The sequence below is a fragment of the Cavia porcellus genome, unplaced genomic scaffold, assembly GCF_034190915.1.
Source record: "Cavia porcellus strain 051 isolate PalLab524CR breed Dunkin Hartley unplaced genomic scaffold, mCavPor4.1 scaffold_17, whole genome shotgun sequence".
In the NCBI taxonomy this organism is placed as follows: Eukaryota; Metazoa; Chordata; class Mammalia; order Rodentia; family Caviidae; genus Cavia; species Cavia porcellus.
The window spans coordinates 51,940,318-51,954,148 of NW_026947500.1; the positions used below are offsets into that span (position 1 = coordinate 51,940,318).

Genomic DNA, 13,831 nt, shown 5'->3' on the forward strand with positions numbered 1-13,831 from the left:
GGAATCAGCAGGCATTGCTATAAACCTCCAAGTGTGTGGAATTGTTTTACGGTTACAGGAGCCAAAAGTTCCCTCACCTGGTGTCCTTTCTCTCATAAACTTGTAGTACTATTTTATAGGGTATTCTTAGGAGAAATCACAAGGACAGTCATCTGTTCCTGGGCTTCCTTTGTTGCAAAATTATTTATTATTAGAAGGAAGTTTTCTTTCCATTTCTACACTTGTTATAAACACATTCACTTTTTCTCTTTTTCTGGAGTCAGTTTTGAAAGTGTGTATTTTCAGAACTCCATGATTTCTCTGTGCTAACTAACATGATGTCATGATCAGCTCTAATCGTACTTATTTCTCTACAGTAGAGTGGTCCTAGCTTTATTCATGATTTTGGTAAATTAGTTTTCTCTTTTGTCATAGACTGGAAAGTTCTCTCATCTACACTGTTACTGTTGCACAAATGTGATTTTGCGATTGTCTTATTCTTAAGGCATATTCTCTCTTGTTTATTCTCTGATACATTTTTTCTTTCTTTACTGCTTTTAGTTTGTTTTTCCTTGGTAATATTGTTTCCTCAAATTTTAAAGTTGTTATTTTTCTTGAGATCATCTTTATTCTACAATATTTAGTTTGCTGTGTTTTCTTTGCAGATCAGATGAAATCAGTTGCATTCAGAGTGGTCTGGCTTAGGCTGTGTTTTCATTTCAAGCCAGTAATAATCTCCAAGTATGCTTTCTTTTTGTGTCCTGTTTAGCCCATTCATTATTTGACTATGTTAGATATGGGTGAATATTCAAGATTTCCTTAGTTAGTGATTTTTAGTTCACTTTTATTGGGGATGGCAAAGATGGTTTATATGATTGCAGCATTTTTAGGTTTATTTAAACTAAATATGTGGCCTCATACATGGTTTGCCCTAGAAATATTTTATACTCCCCCAGTTCTTGGGCAGGATGTTCCATACATGTCTGTTAAACTCTGTTAGATTTTGGTACTGTTTATAACCTCTATTTTTAACATTTATTCACACTACTGTGCTGTAATCATCTGTATTCCTGTACAAGTCGCTGTCCTCACTGCTGCCCTAGCCACCTGCTATAAAATCATGACTGCAAACGAAATATTGGAGCCTCCATCAGTGTTGTAGAGCTGTTTCTCCAGTGTTGTCATCTTTTCCATGTTTTGATGTCTGTTGTTAAAGGACTATGTTTTTCATTACATTCTTTTAGTTGATTCTTTATTAATATATAATGTTTTTATTTTTCTCTTCCAACAGCATTTGAATCTATTTTCAGTTATCTAGAGCTTGAAGTACAGATGGTCCTGTACTTTCTCACTGTTGGTGTCTCTGGCTATCAGTTGGTCTTCCGTAGAGAGCACACAGTTTAATGTTGCTTTGTATCCGTTCTTCCATTTAAATTATTCAGAGAATTTTCCTTACTTCCAGTTAAGCATTTATGACATTAGAGGACTTTCTTCCTGACGTTTACTGTGTTTCAGTGCATCCTGCACGCTGTGTTCTCAGATTTTCTGTGTGGTGCAGTGCTCGTTGGGCACCTTCTGATTGTCTTTCCACATGTGAGTTAATCTTCTTAATGACTGCGCTAGTCAGGGTCTTCACGAAATACAGTAAGATGCATGTGTATGTGTGCATGTGTGTGCACGTGTGCATGTGTGTGTGTGTGCAGTATATACATGTGTAGAGACAGCAAGAACCAGAGTCAGATTTACTGCTAAGAAATGACTAGCGATTATAAAGAATGGCAGGTCAGTCTCTGCACTGCTGGCCACACACTAAGATGCACAGGCACTGCAGCTCCAGGCAGAAGGACACAGGCAGGGATGCAGAGGAGCTGGTGGTGCTCGAGTTCCTCTCAGGCCTTCAGCTGGTGGAAGAAGCCCATCTGCATCAGTGCAGTCTCCTCAGTATGACCTGCTGTGCTTTAAGCACTAACATTACAGTTCACACAAAATTCATCCTCACGTTTCTCATCCTTGGCCAGCGTGGCGCTGGTGCACATAGCTTATACCAGGCTTCACATCCCAGCCAGGACCGGGTAAAAGTTCCTTATCCACCATGCACGGCACAGCTGACCTGAGTGAAAATGGAAACCCACTGCTATTTCCTCACTGCAGTTGCAAGGGAGTAAGCTGATGTCATAGACTCTCTGGGTATCCTGGAACTGACAACCACGGGGAATCAGGATACAGCACGGACTGCATTCGAGAGTCAACACCGCCCGTGTTCTCCAGGAGTGCAGTAAGAGAGGGAAGAGAACACAAGGACTGACCAGAGAAGACAGGCTGTGTATATGTTTTGTAAAATCACAGTTAACACTGCAATTAATTCTAAAAGGCTGCACTCATAATAACCCTCACTTTGAACTGACATATACTATTGCTGTTACCACTTTCTAATTATTTTTGTTACTTAAGTGTTTTGGTACGATTTAGATATACATAATGATCAAATTCGTCTTAGGAATCTATGCCTGTACATGATGTGTTTTAATTCTTGGGTTTTTTTTTTTTTTTTTTTTTTGCATCCTCCCTTCCTCCTTTCACCCCCTCTTCACCTCCTTGTTTGCAAAGCATTGTTTCCATTTTTCCTTCGTTCCTCGTTTTTGTGTTCCCTCTCTTTTCCCCTCCTTCCTCACTAGTTTCTTTATCATTTCAGTATTTTCTTCTTATTAGATAATACCTATTATATATTTTTGTGCTTCTTCAGATCTTGGTTTCTCATGCCAGAGAAACAATGCAATATTCACAAATAAATGTTTGAATTATTTCACTTAAGAATATGGACTCGAGGTGCATCCAAGTACTTGGAAATCCTTCCGTATAGCTGAATAGTTCTCCCTTGCATTAAAAACCCATGTGTTTATCTATTCATTAGTTGATGGACAATTGGACAATAGTTGGACAATAGTTTCCAAGACTTAGCTATTACAAACTGTGCTGGATGCTGATATATTGCTGTGGCATGATGTTTTCAATTCTTTTGGGAAAATACCAAGAAGGGCAATAGCTGACTCAAATGAACTCTTTAGTTTCAGCTTTTTGAGGAATTTCCACACTGATTTCCACAGTGGTAGCACCATTCTATACTCTCATCTACAGTGACAAAGAGTTCCTTTTTCCTCACAGACCCTCAAGCATTTGTTATTGGTTGACCCCTTGAAAATAACCATTCTTTCTGGAGCAAGGTGGAATTTTAGTGTTGTTTTAATTTGCATCTCTTGAATGACCAGCGACTTTGAACAGTTTTTCATGTATTTATCAGCTGTTTGTACTTCTTCATCTGAGAAGTGTCTATTCATTTCAGATGCCCATTTTTTTTTGTTTTTGTCTTTATATTTGGGAAGTCTGATTATTTTGAGTCCTTCATACATTCAAGATACTAGATCTTTGTCTGAGGAACAGCTGAAAAAAAAATTTCCCACTCTGTGGGTTGTGTTCTCACTCAGTTGGTGATTTCTATGCTGTGTAAAAGCTGTTTAATAAGATTAGATCCCAAGTGTTTATTTTTCTAGTATTTCCTGTGTGATCAGTGTTTTGTTCATAATGTCTTTGTCTGAACCTCTGCCTTCAAGAATTCTATGCATTGTATCTTCCTGCAGATTTAGTGTTTGTGTTTTAATGTTTAGATCTTTGATCCATTTTGATTTAATTTAGTGCATTTGAGACATGGGTCTAGTTTCAGTCTTTGGCATACAGAAAGCCATTTTTTTCCAGTACCATTTATTAAAGAGCCTAAGCTTATCTCAGTGAAGGTGTTTGGCCCCTTTTGTCACAGATAAGATGAGTGTGTCTGGAGTTGTTACTGCATCTTCTAATCTGTTCCATTCATCCTCAGGTCTGATTTATTTATTTATTTTTGCCTGGATCATAATGTTTTTATCACAGCTTTGTAGCATAATTTCAAGTCAGGGACTGTGTAATCTCCTGCCTTGCCTTTGTTGTCCAGAGATGTTTATGCTTTTATAAGTCACTTCTGCTACCAATGAATTTTAGAAATTTTTCTCTAGTTTTGTGAGTTATCTTAATGATATTTTTGATTGAGATTACATTAAACTTGTATGACAGTGTGGGGAGTATGGCCATTTTCACTATGTTGGTTTTTCCTATCCATGAGAAAGGGTTATCTTTCAGTTTTCTGATATCCTCATCTGTCTCGTATTTAGAACACTCTGTATTTCACTGTAAATTTCTTTTGTTTCCTTTGTTAGACTGATTAATAAGTATTTTTGATGCTATTATAAACTGTGTACTACTGCTAATTTTTCTCTCAGTGAATTTGTTGGTTGTGTACAGGAATGCTATTGGTTTTTGAGTGTTGACTTTGTACCCAGCTATGCTGCTGAGTCTGTTCAATAAGTCGAATAATACTTTGTGGAGATTTTGGGGTCTTCTATGTATAGTATCATGTCATCAGCAAATAATGATAATTTATCTTCCTCTTTTACTGTCTTTATTCCTTTTGTTTCTCTTGCCTGATTGCTCTGGCTAATATTTCCAGAAGTATATTGAACAAGAGTGGTGACAGTGGACATGCTTTTCTTGTTCCTGATTTTAGAGCAAAACCTTTTAGTTTTTGTCCAGTTAGTATGATGTTGGCTACTGGTTTGTCATTGATTTTTTTTTCAGTTTAAGATAAAGGCCATCTATTCTGATCTTCTGTAGGGTATTTACTATGAATGGGGGCTAGATTTTCTCAAGTGAGTTTTCTGATGTATTGAGTTGATCAGGTGATTTTTTTTATTTTGCTCTGTTTATATGATGTATTATGTTTATTGATTTCCATATGTTGAATCTGCATCCCCTGGAATGAATCCTGCTTAGTAATGCTGTATAATTTTTTAAATTCTGTTGCTAGTATCTTATTCAGGATTTTGGCATCTATGTTCATCAAGGAGATTGGATTGTAGCACTCTTTTATGGTTGGACCTTCTCTGTTTTTTGTATGAGGGTGATATTTGTTTCCAGGAATGACTTGGAGGCATTGCTTTTCTTGCAATTTCAATAAAGAGTTTTAAGAGAAATGGCTTTAGATAAATTTCTTGTAAAATTCAGCAGTTATTCCATTAGGACTTAAGCTTTCTTTTGCTGGTAAGTTTTAACTATATCTTCATTTTTACTGACTGATACTGTATTATTTAGACTATTTACAACACTCTTGAGTTAACATTGGCAATTTATAAGTATCTAGCAATCATTTATTCTGTGTTTTCTATTGGATAGGAAAAAAATTATTGAAGTGGAGCAAAGTTTTCTTTTATGTGTCTCCACTTACATTGTCACGACTGCTTCAATGTCACAAACTCTTTTAAAATGTTTAGGAAAATTTGTGTCACATAATAACACGATGAGTAAACAGTATAAATTTCAAACCAAGAATGATCAAAAGAGATAAAGAAGGTCACCACATACATATTAGAGTAAAACTTCAAGAGAAAGAGATGACAATCATAAATAAAAGTGCATCAAATATAGGAGCACCCAAAATACAAATATTAATAGACATGAAAAAGCAAATAAGCATCAACACCATTGTAAGAGGGGGGCCATGATAGCCATTTTTACAAATGGATAGATCAATTAGAGAAAAATTCAGCAAAGAAATATCACAACTGAGCCAAACTGGTGAACAAATGTACCTAGTAGATGTTAACAGAATGTTACACCTCACAATATCAGAATACACATTCTGCTCAGCTGCACATGGGACATTCTCTAAAATAGACTATATACTAGCCCTCAAAGCATGCTTAAGTAAATGCAAAAGAACTGAAATTATCCATGCACACTCTCTGATCACAGTACAATGAAATTGGAAATTAATGGTAAAAGATAAACTGCAACAAGTCCATAAACATGGAAATTATGTATCACTGGCTTGAGCAAGCAATATGTTACAGATGAAATTAAAGTAGAAATTAAGTAATAGCTACAATTAAATGAAAATGCAGATACAACGTACTGGAATTTGTGGGGCACAATGAAAGCAGTCCTAAGACAGAAATTTATGGTGGTGAAGTCTCACATCAGGAAAACAGAATGAACACAAATAAACAATCTAATGATGCACCCCAGGCTTCTATAAATGAACAGCAAGACAAGCCAAAGTTGTAAAGATCAGAGCAGAAATTAGTGCAATTCAGACTAAGAAAACAATACGAGAATTAAAGAATTGAAGAGATGGTTCTTTGAAACAATACATATAATTGATAAATCCTTAGCCAATCTTATTTTAAAAAGAAATAAAGGATCCAAATTCATGCACTGAGGAGTTAAAAGGGTGAAATCACTACAGATCCTGTAAAATTCCTAAGATCATTAATATTTACTTTGAAAATCTTTGCTATCATTGAATGGAAAGCACAAAACAAATATAGAGAATCCCGGAAATGTATGAATTACCAAAACTGAATCAAGAAGATATAAAAATTGTGAACAATCCAATATCAGTAAATGAGATTGAAAATGTAATTAAAATCTTACCAACAAAGAAAAGCCCAGGGCCTAATGGAATCAATTTAAACATGATTTAATACCAGTACTCTTCAAACCCTTTAATAAAATTGAAAAGGAAGCAATGCTCCCTAATTCATTCCTGGAGGCAAGTATTACTCTGATATCAAAACCAGAGAAAGACCCAACCAACAAAGGGAACTACAGGCCAATCTCCCTAATGAAAATAGATGCAAAGATCTTCAATAAGATACTAGAAAACAGATTGCAGGAAATTACCAAGATTACACACCATGACCAAGTGGAATTCATCCCAGGCATGAAAAGATGGATTAACATATGAAAATCAAAAAATGTAATACACCATATTAAAAGAGCCAAAGACAAACATCAAATGACCATCTCAACAGATGCAGAAAATGTTTCTACAAAGTTCAACAGCCACTCATAATAAAAAACCTACAGAAAACTGAAATAGATGGTCTTTACCTCAGCCTGATAAAAGATGTTTATGGCAAACCAACAGGCAAAATCATACTGAATGGACAAAGTCTGAAAACTTTCACTGTGAAACCTGACACAATATAAGGGTGTCCACTACCACAACTCCTACTCAACACAGTTCTGGGCACATTAGCCAGAGCAATTAGACAACAGAGAGAAATAAAAGGAATAAGGATAGGAAGGGAATAAGTTAAATTATAATATTCACAGATGATGTGATAGTCTACATAGATGACTCCAAAACTCCACCAAAAGACTTCTACATTTAATAAGCAAATTCAGTCATGTAGCTGGGCAAAAAATCGGCACTCAAAAATCAATAGCATTCCTGTAATAAACAACAAACTCACTGACAGAGAAATTAAGGAAACCACATCTTTCACAATAGCATCCAAAAAATGAAACACGTAGGAACTAATCTAACAAAGGAAATAAAAGATCTATACACTGGACATTACAGTCTTCTGAAAGAGGAGATTGAAGAAGATATCAGAAAATTTAAGGATATTCCTTGCTCATGAATAGGAAGAAACAAAACAGTCAAAATGGGCAGACTCCCAAAATTGTTGTACTAATTTAATGAAATCTCAATAAAAAGAAACATAGGCATACCTTACAATACTAGAAAAAACATTCCTAAAATTCATTTGGCAGCAAAAGAGACCTAGAATAGCAAAGGAATTTCTGAGCAACAAAGTCAAGGGAGGAGACATCACAATCCTTGATTCAACATTATACCACAAAACTACTAAGATAAAATCAGCATTGGTACTGTTAAAATAAAAGACCTGAGGATCAGTGTAATGGATTAGAAAACGCAGACACAGGTGCAAATAACTCATCCACCCTATCTTTGACAAAGATGCTAAGCACTTTCCCTGGAAGAAAGATAGGCTGTATGATAAATGGTGCTGGAAAGACTGACTCTATACATGGAAAAGACTAAAACTAGACCCATGTCTATCATCATGCAACAAACTAAAGTCAACATGAATCTAAGTACCAAAAAAGGAAACACTAAATATACTGGATGAGAATGTTGGTGGAAATCTTGAAGATATAGCTGTAGGCCGAGAGTTCATAAACAAAACCCAGACTACACAAGAAACACTTCAAAGAATCAACCGTTGAGATCACATCTGTTGAAAAGCTTTTCACTTCAAAAGAAATCACCAACAGAGTGAAAAGGCAGCGCACACTGTTGGAAAAAATCTTAACCCTTGTCCCTCAGACAAACACATTTAGAGCATATAAAGAATTGAAAAAAGTCAGAACTCTCAAAATGAAAGACCCAATCCAAAAATGGGCATCTGAGATGATTACACACTTCTCAGATGAAGAAATACAAACAGCAAATAAATATGTGAAAAAATGTTCAGCATAATTGGTCATGTGAGAGATGCAAATGAAAACAATCCTGAGCTTCCATCATCAAGAAATCACACAAGAACCAATTCTCACAGGACTGTGGGAAAAAGTGAACCCTTCTCCACTGTAGGTGATTGTTTAGATTGGTGCTACTATTTTGGAAGTCAATGTGAAGATTCTTCAAAAAACTAGACAGAGTTCCTCTTTGACTCAGCTATTCCCCTTCTGGATATTTTCCCAGAAGAATTAAAATCATTGTACCCCAGCAATATATGTGCACTGGTGTGTGGCAGCACAATTTGTAGCAGTTAAATCCTGGAAACAGTCCAAATGTCCATCAACCAAGGAATGGATAGATTTGTGATGTTTGTGCAACTGAGTACTACTTAGCCACAAAGAAGGATAAACTTGAGGCTTTTATAGGTAAGTGAATACAATGTAAGACCATATAATTATCATACAGTTTTCTATTAATTCACTGAAAAGTTAGTGCTTATATTATATTGATCCAGTTTGCATGCCTACAATTTGTAATCTCAGCAAATACTTTGCAAATAACAGTACAGAATGTATCAACCATTGTATTCTCCTATAACCTTGTTTTGAAATTTTATATCAATGTGTTTCTTTTTTTTCCTTGTCATAATAAAATAAAAAGCATATTGGTATGCCTGCATCCACCCTATTTACTGGAATTCCACCCAATGGCTTCTGGCGTAAGTGTGTTTGAGATGAGGAGGTGTATTTTGAGGGGTGTTAATGGCAAATAGATCGGCTTACATCCTAAAGAAATGTTAAGTGTTTAGGAGACAAACATATTTCATCTGATTTGAACCATATGCAATATATACCTGGATAGACACGTAACATAGTAAATAATTGATTTGTAGAACATTTATATTTTCATTTATCACTAAAAGTAAATTAACTTTGAAAATATAATAGCCAGGTTGATCTCTACAGACATTTTAATTGCTTGCACCCTGGGAAAGCAGGAGGGGGAGGTATAGATACTGATGGGGAAAATCTCCAGAGCTCCTCAAGCCTGTGCAATGATCCCCCAATCCCCATGTGTAGACCTGTGGTCTCCCTGTGACCCAGCACCATTGCCTTTCAGGAGAAACTCCGTGTACACCACGCCCCATGGAAACAGCTTAGTCCTGTGGGTGATAGTCATTTTTAACACTGAAGTTTCTTCTGTCCTAAGACTTTCTCAGGGGCTTGCTACTATGATCAGGAAAATACCTGATATAATACGATAACCTGAAATGACCACCTCACCAGGTTTTGTTCACTTGATTGTTTGTTTGTTTGTTTTTGCATTTCTGGGTATTGAATCCAGGGCCTCTACATGGAACTATATCCCTACTCATTTTTATTTTTTATTTTGATACTGGGCGTATTGCTAAGTCTTTAAACTGCCCAGGCAGGGCTCAGTGATGACACTACACACCTGTGTCATCACCTTTTTCATTTCTGTTACAGACACAATCAGTGGATTATCTAAGACAAACAACCTATATTTAGTTTTTTTAGCTGCAGAGGAGGTAAGTGATTCTTCTCTGGACATAGAAATAACGGTGGATTTGGAACTTGATCTACATTAACGACCTTGTCTCCATTTTTTTTATCTGACTGAAAGTGGGAGAATTTTTTGTAAGTGAGGGGATTCCTTTAACAGAATGTATGTAATCTCCCATGAATGGTGTATGATTTCAAAAGCATTGTTCTGTATTGATTACTACTCTTTCTCTGGCACACTGGTAAACTTCTTTATTTTATAGTTTTTGTTTTAAATCACAATTCAGTAAAAGTAGTGCACTGCCTACACCTATTACAAGTTATTTGCAAATAGAAATAGACACTTTTGCAATATTTTAAAAAACTGAAATGATTCAGGACATAGTGACTAATACAAGGACTTTATCTATATGAAATACTTTCTTTCCCAAAAAAAATGTGAATGACAATAAAACAAATGTTTTATTGGCAATTTTATTTTATTCAGAACATATTTTAATCTCATCGGAGATTAAAAACTAGACAGACAAAAATCTTTTATAGTGAGATAGTCTTTCTTTGAACAGCAAAGCAAGTTGTAGAGGCCCTTAAGTTCAGTTAGGTCGTTAGATCAACACTCGCGTTTATTCCTGGGAGGTGCATTTAATACTTGAGTCCAGTCTTTTATATACTACCTGCACAATTTTAGAGCTCTACATCATTTCTCCAATTCTTGAATCCTTACTGAGAAAGTAAGAATAATACTACCAACTGCATGCATGTGTGCACACACATATACATGCATACACACAATTTCTGTGTATATCCATTATGATTCTCCCTAGAACACAATATATGATAAAACATGACCATGTATCATAAGATGGGCAACCATAATGCTTTCCCGGAAGCATCATAAATTGCAGGTGTCAAAAAGCTTTGGAGAAAAACAGGAGACGATATTTGTTAGCTCCGTATGATTCCCTTATAAAGGTTTAATGCTAAAAAGAAATGTTAAGCACTTCTATTACATAAAAAAGACATTTCAATTAATATAAAACATGAAATTTGTCCTCCAAACAGATCTTCAAAGGAATAAGAACTCATTACTTGGGAAATTGTAATCCTCAGTGCCTGTAATTTTAATATAACCTAACAGTCAGAAAGGAAAGAACATGTTTGAGTAAGAACACAACCTTTTTCTGCAGCTCCAATATAGATTTCAAGGATGAAATTAGGAAAAATCCACATAGGATTGTAGGAGCAATGGTCATGTGCTTGAGGTAACATCCAATGGAGAAATAGTGAAGAGCACAGAGCATCTCAGTGGGCAGGAGGAACAAAAAGTGATATGAAAGAAGGTCCAAGACTACAAATCCCCACAATGGAAGCCCACGTGTCAGCATCTGGATCAAACCAGCATAAAGATGGTGCTTTCATCCTAACTATAGCATGATAGCCAGCACTCAGGGGACTGGGAGTTCCCGGCCTTTCCTTGTGTCTTGTGTGTGATCTTCCTTTCTTCTCACAGGGACACCTCAGAGCAGGTCTCATTGCTGCTTCCTCCTGCAGGTGGAAATATGGAGCTCTGAGGAGTCTTGTTAGCAGCAGCGATTCCTCAGTGGTGTAAGGTAGGTCTGATCTGTGTGTCCTCCAGGACCTGAGCTCTGTCTGCTAAGTCTTATTCACTGCTCCTCTGCAAACCACATGCTCCCGCCCACCCGGGTACCCACCTCATAATTCACTCTACTGAGTGCTGCATCCCATTGATTTCAGAGTTCAAACTTTTTTCCAGCTATTCAACTGTTCATGTTCTTAACTGTGCCACTACCAAATGTGGACATGAGCATGAGTGTCAGACAGGTTACTATATAATTCCAAGCTTAGTCACTCCTTTAGGACAGTTGAGATTGAAATAAGGTCATTTCTCTCACAGTTTGGACCGTTTGCTTTACCTTTAGTCAGAGGCAAACATAGTGAATGAAATGCTGAACAAGTAAATAATCACTCAGTTCATCATGAAATCTCAAACACTGAGATTGAGCCAAAGCAAACAAGGCGTAATCATAAATTGAGTTAAGTTAATCTTGATTTAAATTCACTGTGCATCATTACCATTAGAAGTGCCCCAGCATGGCCTGGGTACAGAGCAGAGATGGACAAATAAGCTTTGTGTGAATATGGATATACTGCTCAATCTCCTGTACTTCCTAATTTACAGAGTTCAGGAGTGAGATGGAAGACACACGTACGTACATTTCATTTTATTCCTCACCTCAGTGGACAAATATGTGAAATTTAAAACTTTGGTAGGTGATTCATTAACACTCCTCACATTCTACAGCATGTGTGAGCAAAGATGATTTTCGAGCTGGTTCTATTGTGAAGAATCTTTGAAGCACAAGTTATTATTATGATTCATATTTTCCAATTTCAATTCATGTCTTTATTATTTTCTTTTTTTTCCCTAAGCCTATGCAATATCTTGAAATTTTCAGACAGCACTGATGAGGAACAGGACAGAGGTGACAGAGTTCCTGCTGCTGGGACTGACCTCTGACCCCCACCTGCAGCTTCCCCTCTTCATCACCTTCCTCCTCATCTACACCATCACTGTGGCTGGGAACCTGGGGATGATCCTGCTCATCCTCCTGGACTCCCGTCTGCACAGCCCTATGTACTTTTTCCTGGGAAACCTGTCCCTGGTGGATTTCCTCTACTCTTCATCTGTCATTCCCACCATTTGGGCCAGCTTTATTTTCATGGAGGAAGTAATCTCCTACAATGCTTGTGCTGCTCAGATGTTCTTTGTCACAGGCTTCGCTACTGTGGAAAATTACCTCCTAGCCTCCATGGCCTATGATCGGTACGCAGCAGTGTGTAAGCCCCTGCGCTATACCAGCACTGTTACAGCAGGCGTGTGTGCAGGGCTGGCTGTGGGCTGCTACACCTGTGGCTTCCTGAGCGCTTCCATCTACACTGGGAACACGTTCAGTCTCTCCTTCTGTGGCTCCAATGTGGTCCACCATTTTTTCTGTGATATTCCAGCAGTCATGGCTCTCTCTTGCTCTAACAGGCATGCTAATGATCTGGTCCTTTTATTTGTAGCAGCCTTCAACATCTTTTCTGCTCTTGTTGTTATCTTAACATCCTATGGACTGATTTTTACCTCTATCTTGAAGATGCGCTCAGGTGGTGGACATCGCAAAGCTCTGTCCACTTGCACCTCCCACTTCACTGCCGTCTCCATCTTCTACGGCACTGTCATCTTCATGTACCTGCAGCCCAGCTCCAGTCACTCCATGGACACGGACAAAATCGCCTCTGTGTTCTACACCATGGTCATCCCCATGTTAAATCCTATGGTCTACAGCTTGAGGAACAAAGATGTCAAGAGTGCATTCACAAAAATTGTTTTGGAGGCAAAATAACCTTTAGGGTTTTCTTTTTATCACTTCAAGATGTTACATATTTTGGCAAATACTTTGAAATTATTAACGCTGACTATCCAATCTTGAATTGAGTTAAATTCCTTATTGTTGCTTCCCTGGTGTTTTACCTCACTGATTCTGTCTTATTTCCTTATGGTACCATGTCCAAGCTTCAGGATCTTTGCACCTTGGTTCAAACATTCTGTTCCCATTCATGTCTCTGAAGCCATTCCATCATGTCACACACTCTGTGCCTGAAGATATGTATAAAGGAGTCACTCTCCACTTAGGAACTGGACGTTATAAGACCTTGTGGAGGAACTCACGGAGAGGTAGAATCACCTACACCTATGAGAGAACTGGAGTGGGGGATTGTGTGGTGCTGATCCTCTTGGAGTATCTTGTTGCTCTGGTTTTTCTGGTATGAACTCAGCTGTTCTCATCATCAGATGAGCTTATATCCTTGCTGTTGCTGAGGATGGCTGTGGTTCTTTCTTGGGGTTGGCCCTGGTACTTTTCTTGATCATGGCTTCTTTGCTCCAGTGCAGATCTTCTACCTACAG

The 13,831-nt window shown here is 37.3% G+C and overlaps 1 protein-coding gene across 1 annotated transcript; it reads left to right on the forward strand.

Moving 5' to 3' along the window:
* The first annotated feature begins 12,344 nt into the window (after positions 1 to 12,344).
* Positions 12,345 to 13,268, forward strand: LOC100719107 (olfactory receptor 5B3-like). Its single transcript, XM_003464211.2, has one exon. It carries the CDS (start codon positions 12,345 to 12,347, stop codon positions 13,266 to 13,268), a length of 924 nt encoding a protein of 307 aa, XP_003464259.2.
* The last annotated feature ends 563 nt before the right edge of the window (positions 13,269 to 13,831 follow it).